We start from the raw sequence: 21,126 nt of genomic DNA, 5'->3' as shown, positions 1-21,126 counted from the left end.
CTGACCTACATTAGCTCCTGGTCCAGCAATGCCTCAAATTTAAAATTCTGATCCTTGTGTTCAAGTGGCCTCAATGGAGACAGAAGATAAGCAGAGGAGATATGTTCTATGCAAAGGGTACGGGGAGAGGAGATTTAGCCAGTATCTATAGGTCGTCTTTGCTAAATCATAGACTCTCACAGCACAGAAGGAGGCCATTCGGCCCATCGTGCCTGTGCCGGCTCTTTGAAAGAGCGATCCAATTAGTCCCACTCCCCCGTGCTCTTTCCCCATAGCCCTGTAACCAAGAACATTCCTTTCAGTGCTGGCGTGTTTCAGTTTGCAATAGTTCATGCTTGGCAAATAGTTTCATCAACTTCTGCACAGTGGGATGAGCGATACAGGGTGACATCTGCTCCCACTCTGGGCAACCGTCGTCATCCCTCCTATCACCGTCTGTATCTTTACTGTCAGCGAACCACTCGTAAACTGCGCACTCACCACCGCAGTCTGTCAAAGTACCCCAGCGTATAATGCCGCAATTGCAACAGATGAGGCTGATCCTATCACGATGGCGCTTAAATGACCTTGTGAAGAGTTGCCTCTTGACTGACCCCGTTTGTTTGGGACTGGTTCACAGCAACCCTTGACCCTTAACTGCTGTCGTCTTAAAGTTGCTTACTGCTGAATGATATCAAAAGACATTGTTGATCCATCCCATTTGTTAGGGCCCCTCCATTAGAGATTCTCACCCCGCTGGGGCAACATAGGCAAGACGTTATTTTTTTAATAATACACATTAAGCTAATGGTGCTTAATTTAAAATCAATAGTCGCTGAAGGTAAGCATGCAGGTGCAGCAGGCGGTTACGAAGGCAAATGGTATGTTGGCCTTCGTAGCGAGAGGGTTTGAGTACAGGAACAAGGATGTCTTGCTGCAGTTGTACAGGGCCTTGGTGAGACCACACCTTGAGTATTGTGTGCAGTTTTGGTCGCCTTATCTGAGGAAGGATGTTCTTGCCATGGAAGGAGTGCAGCGAAGATTCACCAGGCTGATACCTGGGATGGCAGGAATGACGTATGAGGAGAGATTGGGTCGATTGGGCTTATATTTGCTAGAGTTTAGAAGAATGAGAGGGGGTCTCATTGAAATTTATAAAATTCTAACAGGACTGGACAGATTAGATGCAGGATGGATGTTTCCGATGGCGGGGGAGTCCAGAACCAGGGGTCACGGCCTAAGGATAAGGGGTAAGCCATTTAGGACAGAGATGAGGAGGAATTTCTTCACCCAGAGAGTGGTGAACCTGTGGAATTCTCTGCCAAACAGGGCAGTTGAGGCCAATTCATTAAATATATTCAAGAAGGAGTTGGATATATTTCTTAAGGCTAAAGGGATCAAGGGATATGGGGAGAAAGCAGGGACAGGGTATTGAATTTGAATGATCAGCCATGATCTCATTAAATGGCAGAGTGGGCTCGAGGGGCCGAATGGCCTACTCCTGCTCCTATCTTCTACGTTTCTATGTTAATAGATCAATCCCTTTAACAGTCATCAGCCAGAAGAGGCTTATTTCCAACATAAGGGAGCAGCAGATTTTTCCTCCTCTAGACTTCCTCCCTCTTTCCCACCCTCCTCAATAAAACTGAGGGGTGACCTGATCGAGGCCTTTGAGATTATGAAGGGCTTTGATCGGGTAGATAGAGAAGATGTTTCCACTTGTGGGGGAGACCAGAATTAGGGGCCATAAATATAAGATAGTCAGTAATAAATCCAATAGTGAATTCAGGAGAAACTTCTTTACCCAGAGAGTGGTTAGAATGTTGGCCTTTATTGCAAGGGGTATGGAGTATAAAAGTAGGGTAGTTTTGATGCAACTTGACTGCACCTGGAGTACTGCGTACAGTTGTGGTCTCCATATTTAAGGAAGGATATACTTGCATTGGAGGCAGTGCAGAGAAGGTTCACTAGGTTGATTCCTGGGATGAAGGGGTTGACGTATGACGAAAGGTTGAGCAGGTTGGGCCTATACTCATTGGAGTTCAGAAGAATGAGAGGTGATCTTATTGAAACATATAAGATTCTGAGGGGGATTGACAGGGTCGATGCTGAGAGGATGTTTCCCCTAATGGAGGTATCTAGAACAAGGGTGCATAGTTTCTGAATAAGGGGTCGCCCATTTAAGACGGAGATGAGGAGGAATTTCTTCTCCCAGAGGGTCGTGAGTCTTTGGAATTCTCTGCCCCAGAGAGCTGTGGAGGCGGAGTCACTGAATATATTCAAGGCGGAGATTGACAGACATTTGAACTACAGGAGAGTCGAGGGGTATGGGGAGAGAGCGGGAAAGTGGTGTTGCGGCCAAGATTGGATCAGCCATGATCTTATTGAATGGCGGAGCAGGCTCGAGGGGCCAAATGGCCGACTCCTGCTCCTGTTTCTTATGTTCTTCTTAGAATGTTGGGCCCACTACCACATTGGAGTGGTTTGAGGTGAATAGCAAAGCTGCCTGTAAGGGGAAGCTGGATAAGTACATGAAGGAGAAAGGAATAGAAGGTTATGCTGATAGACTGAGATGAAGTAAGGTGGGAGGAGGCTTGTGTGGAGCATAAACACCAGCATGGACCAGTTGGGCCGAATGGCCTGTTTCTGTGCTGTAAATACTTTGTTAAAAACGAGACATTTTGGCGTCGCACCTGTGGCTTTCTTTCAGTTTGGAAAAAAAACCCAGTCATCTTATCACATCATCAATTTAAAATAGTCTGTAGGAAGAGAGTGAGGAGATAAATGTCTTTACACAGAGGGTCGTTGAAGCACAGGGAGTAGTTAGGCCGAGATCTTTGCATCTTTTAAGAGTGGATAAATATTCGAAACAGAGGAAAATAAAGGGCTATGAGGAGAGTGTGGGATTAGTTCAGGAGCCATCAGACATGATGGGCCGAATGGGCTCATTCTATGCTGTAAATTTCTATGGAAGCTGGAAGGTATGTGACGGAACTGAACAAAACAAAGGAACAGGGAGGAGGCCAAGTGGAGGAAGTCAAAGGTCAGGAACTGAACACACGTCAAAAATGAGTCTTGGGGGCTTTCTGCTCTGTGTGGTCCAGCTCTATATTGGAAAGTGCATTAAAGGAATTGGAAAGACCATATTGGCTTTCACTTAGAACCATGGCACAAAGTTTTCAGTCTGTTACAGATGGAAGCCGCCAAAACTGGAAGCCTGTGGCATTCAAAACGGACAAAAGATTGAGGTGGCTTTCCTTATAGTTCTTGATCTCATGTCTGGGGGAGCATGTCTTGAAGTATGAAGGGGTTTCTGACAGTGCCCTGCACTAATAACATGCATCTTTTCACAGCGTTGCAGAGTCGACGCGATTGACGTGTGGGGTATGACGCCCTTGCACGTGGCCGCTCACACGGGATCAGTGACCATTTGCTGGCTGCTGATGATGGAAGCTGGCTTCTACATACTGCAGTCGCAAAATAAGGACGGGCTGACTCCGCTGGATCTCGCAAAGCAAGGGAAAACGCAAAGGTTTGCCTTCAACTAGTAAACGTTCCCCAATCTGGGATCACTGAGCGAGGGGCGGCTGGGCAATTAACCTCTCGAGAGGTGGAGCGAAAATCAGGTGGCGCTGTTCTTCCCTCAGAAGTGTCTGGGCAAAAAGGACATAGACCGAGATTTGGCATCTGCCAGTCTGCCCACCCACCTGGGAGCAGAGACTAAAGCATTGAGCCAACTCAACCAAATACGTCAATAGCCCAGAATCAGGTTGGTGATGTTAGCTTCACACATCTTTTTTTTAATTCATTTATGGGATGTGGGCGTCGCTGGCAAGGCCAGCATTTATTGTCCATCCCTAATTGCCCTTGAGAAGGTGGTGGTGAGCCTGCTGCAGTCCGTGTGGTGAAGGTACTCCCACAGTGCTGTTGGGGAGGGAGTTCCAGGTTTTTGACCCAGCGACGATGAAGGATAGGCCGATATACTTCCAAGTCAGGATGGTGTGTGACTTGGAGGGGGACTTGGAGGTGGCGGTGTTCTCATGCACCTGCTGCCCTTGTCCTTCTAGGTGGAAGAGGTCGCGGGTTTGGGAGGTGCTGCCAAAGAAGCCTTGGCAAGTTGCTGCAGTGCATCTTGTAGATGGTACACACATCTGTATGACTTCCCTCTGTCTATTATTTTCGCAATTATTAACTCATTTCAAATGAACAGTTCATTTCAAATGAACAGTACCAGGCAGTGAGATGTCAGATGAATTCGTTAAGCCCTCGTTCACTAATTTCACCAACTGTCATTTCTAGGCTGCAATTCCTGAAGCGAGAATGGGGCCTCGGCAAGTTTAGAACCAGCTCCTAAATTTATGACTTGCACATAATTTTTAGGGGATGAAACAAGGGGGTCGATTTTCCTGGAGCAGTCAGGCGGGGTTTCAGGCGTGTGGGGGGGGAAAATCGCAAAAATAGGGGGTCGCGACCCGTCCCCCCGCCTGATTCCCCGCCCCGTCCGACTTTCACCCCGGCGTTTCAATCCGACCCGAATCAGTCCCGCCCGCAGCAGGCGGGACTAGTCATCAGCAGCCTAATCACCAATAATTGGCATCTATAATACCATTTTAAGGGGCCCTTGCTATTTTCAGCCTTTCCCCACGTTAAACGTGCCTGGTGGGAACCCCGCTAATGAAACCTGGTGTGAACAATGTCGGCTTGCTTACTTTCAGCTGCAGGTCAATCAGGAAAGAAGAGATTTAATCAGACAGCATTTGCAGGTTGCAAGTGGCAAGTAACATTCGCACCACACAAGTGCCAGGCAATGACCATCTCCAACAAGCGAGACTCTAACCATCTCCCCTTGACATTCAATGGCATTACCATCGCTGAATCCCCCACTATCAACATCCTGGGGGTTACCATTGATCAGAAACTGAACTGGACCAGCCATATAAATACTGTGGCTACAAGAGCAGGTCAGAGGCTGGGAATTCTGCGGCGAGTGTCTCACCTCCTGACTCCCCAAAGCCTTTCCACCATCTACAAAGCACAAGTCAGGAGTGTGATGGAATACTCTCCACTTGCCTGGATGAGTGCAGATCCAACAGCACTCAAGAAGCTCGACACCATTCAGGAGAAAGCAGCCCGCTTGATTGGCACTCCATCCACCACCTTCAACATTCACTCCCTCCACCACCGACGCACTGTGGCTGCAGTGTGTACCATCTACAAGATGCACTGCAGCAACTCGCCAAAGCTCCTTCAACAGCACCTTCCAAACCCGCGACCTCTACCACTTAGAAGGACAAGGGCAGCAGACGCATGGGAACATCACCACCTACAAGTTCCCCTCCAAGCCACACACCATCCTGACTTGGACCTGTATCACCGTTCCTTCACTGTCGCTGGGCCAAAATCCTGGAACTCCCTTCCTAACAGCATTGTGGGTGTACCTACACCATATGGACTGCAGCGGTTCAAGAAGGCGGCTCACCACCATCTTCTCAAGGGCAATTAGGGATGGGCACTAAATGCAGGCCTAGCCAGCGATGCCCACATCCCATCAATGAATTTTAAAAAAAGGACCTTGTTGTTTCAGGCTTGGGGCAACTTGTTCAAGGCTTAGGCACAGCTGTGGAAGGTTGGAGCCTCACTCACTTCTCCAGTGTGAGCTCCTGGGAAGCCCCTCTCACCACCCTCACTCAGCGCTTCCTCAACGGAGGCATCTACCAGAAGCATGGGAGGCCTTTTTTTCCTTCCCCTCTTGGCATTAGAGGACCTCCAGCCCCATTCGTGAAATGACACACGCCACAACTGCAGAAGTTGCCATCAGAAATTTTATTCACAATAACCAACTGATGGCATTTTTAAAATAAACACAACATTTCACCCAAGTGACTACCCTTGTGATTAGTGGTACTTTATTTTTCTCTTAGCGTGCTCCTATGTAGTGGTTCCCCTGTGGCTTCAGCAGATGTGGAGGCCCCTTGCTCACTTTCCTGCTGCTCCTGTCTCGACACCTTTGGCGGGCGTCCTCTGGGGTGGCGAGCCTGTGAGGGCTCGCCAGCAGTCTGCTACTCCTGCATCTGTGCATGGAGATCCATCACCTCTTCTCTTGCGGATGGACCTAGAGGCAGAGGGTCGACATGCAGCAGAGTTGAGCTGGCAGAGTCCTGCGCCCTCCGACGAGGACTCTCCACTGCTGTCCCTGTCTCCACCATCTGCTGATGCTCACTTGTGAGCTGTGATACACCAGGTGACAACACTACTCTATCTCGCGAAGGTCCCACCGAGGTGTGAGTGTCTGCGCTAGTGCTGGGTGCGCTGAATTCTGCTGATGCTGCGCCCTCAGAGATTGGAGCTTCCTCTAAGGCGTCTGGCTGCTCAGCCTCTTCCTCCTCCGCAGTGGGGATGGGGGCTTCGGATGATCCTGTGGGGGAGTAAAGGAAAGAGTTAGAGATGTGATGCCAAGGTTACATGCACATTGGATTTTGCAGATGCTCATAAATCCAAATGATGTAGCTTCAGAATCATAACAGCGATTCATGCTATGGCAATGAGAGAAATGGAAAACTATTCTGTCACCAGCTTGCAGGCCTGCTCCTGTCTCTCCTTCCCCAGCTTCCGCAGTCACGTCAGCCCCGACAATCTCCATCACTCCTTCCTCCCAGGGGGTCAGGTGGGCTACTGAGGGTGGGCCTCCTCCAGTCCTGGCTCACTCTCTGTTGTTGTGAGCGCTCTTTTCCTGCAATGAGGGAGACAAGTGGGGTTTGAGTGAGAATGAAGGAGTGAGTGTAGAGAATCCATAGCATAGATACTTAAAGGGAGACAAAGATGGTGTGAGGCTGCAAGACCAAGGGTCCTCCCTGTGTGTTGTCAGTTGTGCTCAAAGCATCAGAGTGAGAGGGAGTGCGAGGGCTGCATGGTGGAATAGTTATGTGAATGTGAGCATAGAGAGAGAGGGAATGGGTAAGGGTGCATGGATGTGACTGTGAAGTGGGATGTGGAGGAAGAGAGTGCTAAAGCTGAGTAGTGGTGGGGAAAGGCAATGGGGATCAGTTTGAGGGTGATGGAAACTTCATACTTACTTTTCCTGTACGGTGAAGGTCATTGTATCCAGGTTCTTCTGGTGACTCCCAGCGAGTTGACATCTGCTGCCACCTGCATCCATGCAGCCTTGGTCTCAGTGGGAGGCCTCTTCCTCCCTGACCTAGGGAAGAGGACCTCCCTGTGGGCCCTCACCCCATCCAATAATGCCTGCAGTGAAGCCTCGTCGAATTTGCAGGCAGTTCGGGGTCTGGCACTGGCCACAGCTGCTGCAGGCTCCTCTGCCATCCTGTGTGGTTCGTATGGAAGCCTGCAGAGGTTGCAGTGCTTGCTATCGACTTTAAAAGCACCACGAATGATGACATCATACTGTGGGGCTTTCTGACTGGAAATAGTCAATTAGCAAGGGTTCCCACACGCTGGAAATGAATTGGCCAATTGAGGGAAAATTGCATCAATCTGGCAGACCCATTTACATTCATGTGGGAACCCCGACATTCGGGGAACCCGACAATTCCCCACACCGGCAGGAAAATCGGCCCCAAGGTCTTCAGGAGCCAGAGGAGCGAAATAAGAAACCTCAAAATGCTCCTAATGCTGAGAAATAAGAAATAGCCAAGATTGTGATTACAAAGGACAGAAGCGAGGAACTGCAAGTTAGAAATCTAGGTGATACAAAGCAATGAGATAAATCGCATACGATTTTTTATAAATAATTTAAAGAAAGAAAATACTTGGATTCATATAGCGCCTTTCATGACCTCAGGATCTCCCAAAGTGCTTGGCAGCCGATGAAATACTTTTTAAATGTAGTCACTGTTGTCATGTAGGGAGACGCAGTAGCTAATTTGCACACAGCAAGGTTCCACTAACAATAATGAGATAAGTGACCTGATAACCTGTTTTAGCGATGTTGGTTGATGGATAAATGTTGCCCAGGACACTGGGAGAACGCCCAGCTTTTTTCTGTATAGTGTCACGAATCTTTTACGTCCTCCTGAGAGAGCGGACGGGGCCTCGGTTTAATGCCTCATCTGCAAGACGGCACCTCCGACAGCGCAACACTCCCTCAGTACTGCACTGGAGTGTCAGCCTAGATTTTTGTGCTCAAGTCTCTGGAGTGGGGCTTGAACTCATGACCATCTAACTCAGGCAAGAGTGGTGCCACTGAACCACGGCTGACACCTATTTAGACATGGTATTATAAACCATCATGAGTGCCCAGTAAAGAGACCTGGCTTTTATTTTACATTAATACCAAGTGCTAATCTTTAACAAGCAGTAATGTATTCTTTTCTCTTTATCTGCAGTGTCTAGTGCAATAATTCCAATATATTCATTGGCCTGGATATTCCGATGTCCCTACGGGTGTGCGCGAGCTGTGTACACACCCGTAGGGACATCAGAAATGCCGGTTTCAGGCATGCGAAGCACATGCGCTGAAAACCGGCATTTCCGATCTGTCAAGAATGCTCTTGACAGATCCTCTGGCTGCCCTGGAGAAGGGCCTCTGTGGGCGGAGAGTTCCGCTTTTTGGAGACCCTCCGCCCGCAGAAAACCCTTAGAAATCTTACGCCTGGTAAAAGCAGTGTAAGGCCTGCTTTTACCAGCATAAGAGTTGAAAAAAAGTTTTAAAAAATAAAAAAATTTCACTGATTTATAATTAAAAAATACTTTTAAAAAGGTAAGTTTATTTTTAGCCCTGTAAAAAACTTTAATTTTTTTCAAAAAATTTAATTTTTGTTTAAAATATTTAATTTATTGTAATTTCAAATCATTTTAAAAATGTGATTTTTTAAAAATTTAATGTTGTACTGTGTTTTTGGGGTGATCTCCATTCATATTTTTGACGGGTCTATCTGTCAAGTGTATGAAGGGAGATTCCCTTCTCCTATTGGCTCCTCATGGCCCATGTGATCCCAGGGACGCTTGTGAACCGCCTGCGCCTCTGGGATACGCGGGCCCTGCGCATTTCGAGTTTGGAGAGGCCCAGGAGCGGAAGTATCCGGACCTCGGGAGCCCTCAGGTATGTCCGTAGATTTTTTCCAGATCGGAGGCCTCCGCACGCAGGAAGCCTCCGATCGGAAAATACGGCCCAATAAATCTTGAGGATGTTTTGACAGTGAAAGGCCTGAGCTTCACAGTGCCCACAAAGCTGGGGGGGTCGACTGATCTCCACTCTGTTCAGTTCCTGGTCGCAATGGGTGTGGGGGGGCGGTTGGGGCGGGGAAGAGAGAGGTGCCTGGTAGAACGAGATGGGGAGAATCAGACGAGATGGGAGAGTGTCACTGGGTCACTATTGCACACCGCTTGCTGAACCTCTTGACCATCAGAGACTCACGACCTTAGCAGACCAGGAACTTGGGAAGAATGCTGAGCGGGTGGACCCCCCGTTATAAATACTCTCAGTAGAACAAAATCTACCCAAGGGCTTCACTAAGCTTTAACTTTTCTAAATAGTAGGTCATCGGCATTCCATTCAGTAGCGTGCCTACAGGAAAAGAGCCTACAGGAAAAGACCCGTCGCTGGGTCAAAATCCTGGAACTCCCTCCCTAACAGCACTGTGGGAGTACCTTCACCACACGGACTGCAGCGGTTCAAGAAGGTGGCTCACCACCACCTTCTCAAGGGCAACTAGGGATAGGCAATAAATGCTGGCCTTGCCAGTGATGTCCACATCCCATAAGCGAATTTTTAAAAAAGTAGCAGTGATTGGAGAGCTCACAGTTATGGAAAGGAAATGACCAACAATCCATTTCCTGGATTTGTACTAAAAGAGCAGTAATGGAATAGATCCACTCCTGGGAAGGAGAAGCTATTCTAAAGCTAAGCCTTGGCCCAGAGTGTTTACATAATGGCAGCGGAAAGGGAAATTGAACTTCCAACAGCCAAGTCCACCCTTTCACTACATTACTCCTCTCCTTTTAAATACTTTTCAATGTTTCTCATTACTTGGCTTAATTGGCTTAGAATCCACCCTGTCCACCTAGGTTTCTGGGCTAACTCTTCCTGCTAAATTATCTTATTAAAGGGTCCCGCCTCTTATATAAGACATTGCACCAGCCCAACCCAAGCCAAATATGTTGTTTCATTCCTGAAACGGGAATGATGTCTGGGAAACTAATCTCCTGAAACCAAAGTCGTGGCAACTCCGTCATACTAAAGAAGTGACTTCAGAAAGCCCGTAATAGAGAAATGAGAAAGGACCAAGAAATGTTGGCTGTAGTTAGAAAGGAGAGGAGTTGAAAACTGCAAGGGGGAAAAATTTGGGTGGCGGCCCTTTTGGGGCGCTAACGTCGCCAGGGCGCTAATTTTAGCGCCCCGAAAAAGTTAGCGCCCGTCCGCCGTAAATTCAGTAGTAGCGCCCCAAGCAGGAGGAGGGGTGCTATGGAAAGCACTCCACCTCCTTCCTGGGGCGCTACTACTCAATGTCGCGGCGCTATGTGCAGCAGTGCCATGTAGCGCCGTGTCATTGCAGGCCTCCTCTGAGTAAATGACAGGGGCCTAGCACTGCGCGCACCGGGGCCCTACCGGACCACCGGGGAACGGGGTGGCGTGAAATCAGCCCAGCACTCGAGAAGCGCCGGGCTGAGCGATCGCGGCCGGCACCCTGCATAAAAAGGGAAAGTGGGGTAGGTGCTGGCATTTGGCCAAAATAAAAATGGCCGCCCGACACCTGCCCTTTAAGTTGTGTCGCCGCCGTTGCCGAACCACCCCCTGATCCTGTCGCACATATCGTCTGGCGATAGGTCAGGGGGCGCAAGGGAAGTTTGCAGCCGGGGCGCGAGCGATGATATCACCGATGATGTCATCGCTGGCGGCGCAGTGCCGCGGGGCGCTACTGCCGCCGCTAACCTCCCGCTGAATTTCCCTGGAGGCGTTAGCGGCGCCAGGCACTAGAGGATTTCCACCCCATTAGCACTCCCCACCCCCGTAGTGAGAGGCACAAACCAACCCAATTTCTCCCCCCTCGAGTTTAAGGGGGAACTAATCTGCAAGGGACATTAATCCCATAAATAACCAAACTAGCAACTAAAATATCCCACTTTTACATTGTCTTCAGTTTGTATAAAGAAGAAAAGCCGCCCTAGTGATTTGCATAGACAGCAGCACAACTCACTGTAAAGTGGAAAATCTCTCAACCCGGTTTTCATATTTTGTATCTCAATGACCAACGCGTGTTTCTTACAGACACCAAGATGCAGTCAAGTTTCTGAACAAGTGCAGTAAAGAACCACCGAATGGGAAGCCCAAGGAGCCAATTGGTAATTACTTTAATAATTGACTCTTACACATGGATGCAGCGAATGCTTTGGTGATGAAAACAAAACAAATTGAAGCGCTCGCTCTACGTCACCAGCTTTCTGAGTTATGCAGACCAGTTGTCATTTAATAATAATCCTTAGCCTAGAAATTCGTCTTGGGCGGTGGCGCAGAGCGGGCACTATCGGATCGGCCGCCCGCTATACCCAGTGCCTGATGGTCAGTGCCATTGCAGTCGATAGCTATTCCATGTCAGCAGTGTTGCATAAAACAGCCAGTGTGATGAAGCACCGTATTGCCTGTACCGATTGAGGGAGGAATGTTGCCCAAGGGACAATGTGAAGCCGCCTGTTCTTGCAATAATGCCAGGGGACTGTTGACTGGACCACCAGCAATGCAGCACTCCCTCAGTGCGCCATTGGAGTGTCCGGCTAGACTCTGACCTCCGTTGTATGCAACGTGGGTTTGGATTTCGCTGACAGAGGTGACGAACCAGAACCAGGGGTCACAGTCTAAGGATAAGGGGTAAGCCATTTAGTACAGAGATGAGGAGGAATTTCTTCACCCAGAGAGTGGTGAACCTGTGGAATTCTCTACCACAGAAGGCAGTAGAGGCCAATACATTAAATATATTCAAGAAGGAGTTAGATATATTTCTTAAGGCTAAAGGGATCAAGGGATATGGGGAGAAAGCAGGGACAGGGTACTGAGTTTGGATGATCAGCCATGATCTCATTAAATGGCAGATCAGGCTCAAGGGGCCGAATGGCCTACTCCTGCTCCTATCTTCTATGTTTCTATGTGAGAATCCTGAACCCTTTTGGGGGAGCCAGTCCACGCCTGGTCTTGTGTTATATAAAAGCACCTTAATGAACCACTTTGCAGAAGACCCTTTCTGAAATCTAGGTAAACAGGTAGGTCACATTTGAACCATCATCTTAATTAAACACCAACCTCCTGCTGATTGATTGACAGCCCATTGATTGATTGACAGCCCGCTGATTGACTGACAACCCGCTGATTGACTGACAACCCGCTGATTGACTTGTCGGTTTCCCTTCAGCTCCATTATAAATGCCGCCATAACAATATTTACATTTGAAAAATAAATTCTAATAACCTTTATTATCTTCTAGTAACACACTGCTATCAGTTGTACTGTGCCAGGAGGATCAGTGTTCTACATGACTAGTCTGACAACCCAATAATCTAAATATCAGTAGGGCTGCATTTATACTGGAGCTCAATTGGAAATTGCTCACTGAAGATGTACCTCTTTACCTAGATTGCAGGACAAGACTTTTGAGAAATGCTTGACTTCAGATGTTTTTATATTGTGCAAGACTTGTTACTAGTGACGCTGGGTCCTAACTCCGCTCAAGTTTATGGGTGAACCTGAACACAGATAACGTATATAAAAGGGGCTCTACTTTAGTGGGTGAATGTGGATTCTGTGCTCAGCAGTAAGCAATGTAACACTGACAAAGAGCCACTGATCTCCAAGCTGAAGACCAACCAGTTGTCTGTCCCTGGTGGATAAAGTTTACACAAAGCGAGTATTGACACCACTGTGACAGCCAAAGAGTTGGAAGCAGGGTGGGACTTACATACAGCAGGGCTCACAGCAAACAGAGTCTATTTTACAGCAAACAGAGTCTATTTTACAGCAAACAGAGTCTATTTTACAGCAAACAGAGTCTATTTTACAGCAAACAGAATCTATTTTACAGCAAACAGAATCTATTTTACAGCAAACAGAGTCTATTTTACAGCAAACAGTTTATTTTACAGCAAATAGAGTCTATTTTACAGCAAACAGTTTATTTTACAGCAAATAGAGTCTATTTTACGGCAGCCGTCTATTTACTCATCAAACGGTCTATTTAAACAGAGGCACTACAAACTACAGCAAACTGAACTCGTGACTGAAACTACAGCAAAGTCTCCTGATAAAAGTGGGATTATTTCTCCAGCAAAATGCAGGGAGTGGGGAATAGTTAAATTATAGAAATGATGTGCGTAAAATCGATCCCAGTCACTTACAGCAGTGCGGGCTCAAGGCATGATTGACGGGGGAATCATCTCCATTCTGGCCAGGACTTGTGGTGTCACTCTACGCAGCCTGAAGTTTATTGCAGTCTACTCCATTTGTTAAGTGCCACGGGCTCTACTAATACCACAGACATCGTAAGCACCTCCGAAACTTCGAAACTCCAATGGTCTCGGTAATTAACAACCCGTTAGCAAAATGGCAGGTTTGTGGGGCTTGAAAACACACGCGTTCTGAGAACAACATTTTGTTAGCAAGTTATTGATTATGGGGGAAAACAGGCATTCCCCAGTTTCAGTGAAAGAACTTCACTCTTGAAGTGGCCATTGCAACTTAATAATTCAGGAATATTGATTAGAAAGGAGGGATATTTATTCTGTGGTGCTGGATCAGTTGAGTGAGCTATGTTCAAAGATGTTCTCTTTCTGAAACCCTACTGAATGTAGACAAATTTGTTTTGAATGTATCCTGGCTATGATATGAAGGAGAGTAATTTTATAAAGGAAATCTTTTTGAACACTAAGAGAATCAAGGGATATGGAGATCGGGCGGGAAAGTGGAGTTGAGGTCGAAGATCAGCCATGATTTTATTAAATAGCGGAGCAGGCTCGAGGGGCCGTATGGCCTACTCCTGCTCCTGTTTCTTATGCTCTTGATTGAGTTTTTTAATTGATCTGAACTTCTCCTTACTTTGCGGGGCCACCATTTTGGAATTGGGACTTCGAATAGCATGCAGCTGGGATCACACCGGCATAATCTGGAGATTTTTTTAAATCTAAAGGAACCTGTTGGCGAGGGCACTGAAAGTGAGCCCAACAGAACAGGAACATCCTGGGTACTGCCCCTGAATTAGTTGACATTTTGCCGAGATGCTCCTGAGTTAGTGAAAGGGGAAAAATAGCAGACAGTGTTGCCATTCCATCCATTGACTCCTACTGGAAAAAAACGTCGAGTGAGGAGAGCATCGGATGTGTCTGTGTCACACCCCCTAGTCAAATAGCTTTCACTCTGTAGGTTTAAAAAGAAAGACTTGCATTTATATAACCCCTTTCATGGCCTCAGGGCATCCCAAAGTGCTTACTTTTGAAGTGGAGTCGTTGTTGTAATGTAGGAAACGCAGCAGCCAATTTGCGCACAGCAAGCTCCCACAAACAGCAATGTGATAATGACCAGATAATCTGTTTTTAATGATGTTGATTGAGGGATAAATATTGGCCAGGACACCGAGGATAACTCCCCTGCTCGTCTTCGAAATTGTGCCATGGGATCTTTTATGTCCACCTGAGAGGGCAGACCTCAGTTTAACATCTCATCCAAAAGACGGCACCTCTGACAGTGCAGCACTCCCTCAGCGCTGCACTGGAGTGTCAGCCTAGCTTTATGTGCTCAAGTCCCTGGAGTGGGACTTGAACCCACAACCTTCTGACTCAGAGCAGCGAGGAGAGCTACCCACTGAGCCACAGCTGACACTTTACATGAGAATAGTTACTTAGACAGTGCCTATAGAACCATACCCACGCAACAACCCAGCATCTTCACAGAGGGAGGGGGAATAAAGGTGGATGCAAAGTTGGAAAGTACGAAGCATTTCATATTGCCCCTTTATTGCATGATGTGGAGATGCCGGTGTTGGACTGGGGTGGACAAATGTGAGAAGTCACACAACACCAGGTTATAGTCCAACAGCTTTATTTGAAATCACAAGCTTTCGGAGCGCTGCTCCTTCGCCAGGTGAAGTCATTTTATTGTAGTAAGACTATATCTTCATTTCCATAACAATTGACAATATGTTGTCAAGGCCTTGGAGAGGGTGCAGAATAGATTTACTGGAATGGTACCAGGGATGAGGGACCTCACTTATGTGGAGAGATTAGAGAAGCTGGGATTATTCTCCTTAGAGTAGAGAAGGTTAAGGGGAGATTTAATAGAGGTGTTGAAAATTATGAAGGGTTTTGATAGAGTAGATAGGGAGACACTGTTTCCAGTGGCAGGAGGGCCGATAACTGGAGGACACAGATTTAAGGTGATTGGCAATAGAATCAGTGGGGAGATGAGGAGAATTTTTTTTAAGCAGCGAGTTGTTGTGATCTGGAATGCGCTGCCTGAAAGGGCGGTGGAAGCAGATTCAATAGTAACTTTCAAAAGGGAATTGGATAAATACTTGAAGGAGAAAAAAATGTGCAGGGCAATGGGGAAAAAGCAGAGGGGAGTGGGATTAATTGGAGAGCTCTTTCAAAGAGCCGGCACAGGCCCGCTGGGCCGAATGGCCTCCTTCTGCGCTGTAAGATTCAATGAAAGGATCAGCACACTGAATCTTTTTACTTTTAGGTCTATACTACAGCTGTCTGCTCTTCCCAGGAGTTGTGAGCTCAATCGTGTTTCTTATCGCCAGCTACATCGGGAATTATGGGGCAGTATTCAGCATTGTCGCTTTCGCTGTTCTTGCCCGCTCAGTCTTTTTCCAGTACCACCGAATCTCTCACTTCTCCAGGTAAGCTGACTTGTATCTGGGCCTGTTTCCGATCTGTAGGCCTGTACCTGAATGCATTATTTCCTATACAGGAATCCCGCCCCAACCGCGGGTTTGCCATACGCGGATTTCAAGTATACACGGTGTCCTCTCTGCGACAACTTTTTGCCAACCGCGGCAGTGAATTTTGCGTATCCGCGGTTTTTAATTTAGAATTAAGGTAAATAACATGATTTTATTGCTTTTATATTTTTTATTGTGTTATTTTGAACATTTATATTGTATTTGCCAACCGCGGTTTTACTAACCATGGGGGTTTTCAGGGACGTGGTTGGGGAGGGATTCTTGTATTACAAAGTCCGATGCTGTTAACATTGGGAGCCTGCAGAACGGCGTCCCCAAGGGACTGGTGAAGCGTCTCGGAATTATCGCTCTTTATCAGTTGTTTCTAGCACTAAAGAATTGGAACTAAGCAATCGCTTGAGTTAAGCAATATACAAAGCGCTAACAAAAAAACTGAATTATCAAGTCATTTGAAAGAAGTGAATTCAAATGAAGACTAATGGCTCTTAACTCATTCAGTGATATAACCCAGTGAGCCAGATTATAGGGAATAGCAACACCTTCATATCCTGTAGGGAAAACCAGTTTCACAGAAAGGCAGCCACAATCACAGAATAAGATCTTCAAACCAGTGCTAAAATTCTCAGAATTTCGTGGCATAAAAACTGAATTTGATTCATTCGTCACCCCCAGACCAGCGTCCATATTTAAAACTATTCTGGCCACGTTCAAACTGACTTTGAATGAAGTACAGTATACAGCAGGGAAACGCTGCTTCTCTGACCACTGACACCACAGTATCAGCGGAACTGCCTGTCCATGTTTTCCCACCCGTACGTCTGATGACAGGAGTGAATCAAAAGTGCGTTCAAATGAACTTGTGCAGAGAATATAAATGTGTAACTAAGTCTGATTTATGGGATATTAATGATTGGTCACGGTACGTTCAGTGGTCTCAGCCATTGTGGTATTGGGTGTGCTGCCACTGGTCCCAGCTTCCCCAAGCTTGGTAGAGGTAAAAAAACTGGCCAGGTCACTCCACTCCGATATTTCTGCATGTTAGCCGTGGCTCAGTGGGCAGCACTCTCACCTCGGAGTCAGAAGGTTGTGGGTTCATAGTCCCACTCCAGAGGCTTGAGCCCAAAAATCTAGGCTGACACTCCAGAGGGAGTGCTGCACTGCCGTCTTTCAGATCAGATGTTAAACCGAGGCCCTGTCTGCTCTCTCAGGTGGACGTAAAAGATCCCACGGCACTACTTCGAAGAAGAGCAGGGGAGTTATCCCCGGTGTCCTGGCCAATATTTATCCCACAATCAACATCACTAAAAAAACATTATCTGGTCATTATCACATTGCTGTTTGTGGGAGCTTGCTGTGCGCAAATTGGCTGCCGCGTTTACCACATTACAACAGTGACTCCACTTCAAAAAAGTACTTAATTGGCTGTAAAGTGCTTTGAGACGTCCGGTGGTCGTGAAAGGCGCTATATAAATGCAAGTCTTTCCTTAACATAGCCGAGATGAAATTCTGTTCTTGCTCGATGTCTGCACATGCACTTTTCAGAAGCGGCCACCAGATGGTGATCAGGATCAGGAGCTAATTGTCCCCCTCTTCCCTTTCCCCTTCCGAGCACAGCGATGTGCTGAAACTCATTGTAGCTCCTCTTCCCACGGCCGCCCTGACAGAGATCGGCAGATTCAGTACAGATTAAATTTAGGATCTGGCTGTACTCCTCACCACCCAGTGTATTTTAACTGCCTGAAATTGTGGGCCTTGGTTGCATTCTGCATTTCACAGCCACTTTGAGAATCTGAAAATGGGATTGCATGTTTTCAGTGCTGCGCCACTACACGTGGAAAGATTTTTAATTGCTTACAGCGGTGGCAGTGCTGAGCTCAATGAGGCACAATCTACAAAACATTTAAAACCCTGACATTTCTCTCCTTTTTTCATGTAAGCTTTGATGGTGAGTGTGAGCAGGATCTTCAACTGTGGGGGTTGCATCACAGTCAAGCCTTATCCTGTCATCACCTGATATCTGTGCACACACATACATTCGCACACGCACACACGTGCACACACACACACTCGCACACACACTCACACACACACTCGCACACACACACGCTCATTCACACACACAGTCACGCGCGCACACACTCGCACACACACACTCGCACACACACGCTCATGCACACACACACTCACGCTCGCACACACACACACATGCTCATGCACACACACTCACGCCTGCACACACTCGCACTCACACACACACACTCGCGCACACACACATTCACTCACTCACAGACACTCACACACAGACACACATGCACACACACACTCGCACTCACACACACTCATGCTCGCACACACACTCACGCACACACACACTCACGCTCGCACACACACACACACACACACATGCTCATGCACACACACTCACACCTGCACACACTCGCACTCACACACACACACATTCACTCACTCACAGACACACATGCACACACACACTCGCACTCACACACAATGACACACACACACACTCGTGCGTGCACACACACACACACACACACTCACTCACACACACTCTCGCACCCACACTCTCACACACACACTCATGTGCACACACACACTTGCACATACACTCACACTTGCACACACACATTTGCACACTCACACATACAGAGACAGTCTCGCACACTCACACACGCTCGCGTTCACACACACTCACGTGGACACTCACACATACAGATACAATCACGCACACACACTTGTACACACACACTCACACACACGCTCGCGTTCGCACACACTCACATGGACACTCACGCGCACACACACTTTGGTGCACCAGCAACAGTCACACACTCACACACACACACTCATACACACACTCTCACACACACACTCTCACACTCACACCCTCACACACACACTCTCACACACACACTCTCACACTCACACCCTCACACACACACTCTCACACACACACTCTCACACACACACTCTCTCACACACACACTCACACCCTCACACACACACTCTCACACACACACTCTCACACACACACTCTCACACCCACACTCTCACACACACACTCTCACACACACATTCTCACACACACACTCTCACACACACACACTCACACACACTCTCACACACACACTCTTACACACACACTCTCACACACACACTCTCACACTCTCACACGCACACTCTTACACACACACTCTTACACACACTCTCACACACACACTCACACTCTCACACACACACTCTCACACACACACTCTCACACTCTCACACACACACTCTCACACACACACTCTCACACACACACTCTCACACACTCTCTCACTCACACTCTCACACACACACTCACACACACACTCTTACACACACACTCTCACACTCACACTCTCACACACACTCACACACTCACACACACACACACTCACACACACACACTCACACTCTCACACTCACTCTGACATACACACTCTCACACACACACTCTCACACTCACACTCTCACACACACACTCTCACACACACACACTCTCACACACACACACTCTCACACCCTCACACACTCTCACACTCTCACACACACACTCTCACACACACACTCTCTCACGCACTCACACACACTCTCACACTCACACAAACTCTCTCTCACACACACACACACTTCTAGGGCTCTCTGGACAGCAAGTAGAAGCAGGAATCATGCACAACTTCCCACTCCCTATTGAAGTAGCCCAGCTGCGATCAGCTAATTCATCAGTGATCAAATTTGGGGTCAGCGACTCACTGACTTGACCAGCGGAGCCAGTGGGGAGGCTGGTACAGTGTCTTCTTAAAGGTGCTTTGCCTTCAGAAAGAAAAAGTCAGGCAAACCTTTATTCATTTATCTCCAATCACACTGTGATATGTATCGCATTAAAGGCATCACCATGTCATTGTGTTACTCGCAATGAAGATGACGCACGATTCTTAAGGGTCCTCTCCAGTGCGTGGCCTTAAAGGGGCAGCGCAGGGCCAAAAAAAATTACAGGGATAATAGGTCCTCTCGCTCCCAAAACAAGGGAAGTTGCCAAGGTTTCTGCTTAAAGACAGTGGCCCATCAAAGTTAGTGTGTGAGGTAGTCAGGTTTCAGACCCTGTATCCTGGCCTGAGGGTTGGTGCCTCACTTTTAATTAAACAAGCGATGTACAGAGATATTGCTGTTGTGCCTCGAGGGGTTACAGCCTAACACTAACACTGTGTTCACTTTCCTCCATCACAGGTTACCAAACCCAATGTTCGTCGGCACCTTTGCTGCTGGGATCCTTCATTCTTTGTACTGCTTCTACTGCAGGATCCTACCAGATATCCTTTACATGCACTATTGTACGGAACAGACTCTTAAAGTGATGGGTCAGTGACCTTCATGCTGCCGGTAGGTGGATGATTAGGTCTGGTCCGAGTAGACGGAACGGATCAGTTTCACCGTGAAAGCAGAAACCAGTCATTTTGCCTGGGAACCGGTTTAGTTTCTGCAGGGGCCTTATTCAGCACGGACTGAAGTTAGAATCATCACACCCTAAATCCCATCAAAAATGTGCAGGGTTCAAGTAGCCTAGATATTTGGAAACTTGGGTAACCCCAGTAACAAAACAATTGGACTCACCCCCTCTCTCTCCCCCCCCCTCCTTCTCCACCTCCTCTCCATCTCCCTCTCTTTCTCCTCGCCCCCTCAATCCACCTCCTCTCCCTCTCCCTCTCTTTCTTCTCTCCCCCCTCTCTCCCTCCTCCCCTTCTCCACCTCCTCTCCCTCTCCCTCTCTTTCTCTTTCTCCTCTCCCCCCTCTCTCCCTCCTTTCCTTCTCCCTCTCCCTCTCTTTCTCTTTCTCCTCTCCCCCCTCTCTCCCTCCTTTCCTTCTCCCTCTCCCTCTCTTTCTCTTTCTCCTCTCCCCCCTCTCTCCCTCCTTTCCTTCTCCCTCTCCCTCTCTTTCTGCTCTCCCCCCTCTCTCCCTCCTTTCCTTCTCCATCTCCATCTCTTTCTCCCCCTCTCTCTCCCCCTCTCCTTCTCCACCTCCTCTCCCTCTCTCTCTCTTTCTCTTCTCCCCCTCCCTCTCCCCCTCTCCTTCTCCACCTCCTCTCCCTCTCTTTCTCCTCTCCCCCTCTCTCTCCCCTCTCCTCCACCTCCTCTCCCTCTCCCTCTCTCTTCTCCCCCTCTCTCTCCCCTCTCCTCCACCTCCTCTCCATCTCCCTCTCTTTCTCTT

General features: G+C 47.8%; 1 protein-coding gene across 1 annotated transcript in view; it reads left to right on the top strand.

Annotated features, from left to right (window-relative positions):
- The window catches only part of LOC147098543 (uncharacterized), a 59,319-nt gene that overhangs the window by 27,494 nt on the left and 10,699 nt on the right, over positions 1–21,126 (top strand). Inside the window, exons 5-8 of the mRNA XM_085970367.1 lie at positions 3,333–3,511; positions 11,204–11,277; positions 15,654–15,816; positions 20,149–20,231. Coding sequence (XP_085826493.1) covers positions 3,333–3,511; positions 11,204–11,277; positions 15,654–15,816; positions 20,149–20,231 — 499 coding nt within the window. The remainder of the gene's footprint in view (positions 1–3,332; positions 3,512–11,203; positions 11,278–15,653; positions 15,817–20,148; positions 20,232–21,126) is intronic.

This window comes from Somniosus microcephalus, chromosome 29 (genome assembly GCF_052327205.1).
Source record: "Somniosus microcephalus isolate GS21.2 chromosome 29, FLI_Smic_1.0, whole genome shotgun sequence".
In the NCBI taxonomy this organism is placed as follows: domain Eukaryota; kingdom Metazoa; phylum Chordata; class Chondrichthyes; order Squaliformes; family Somniosidae; genus Somniosus; species Somniosus microcephalus.
Note: the sequence above shows the minus strand (reverse complement) of the source record. Positions and strands in the feature narration are given on the sequence as shown.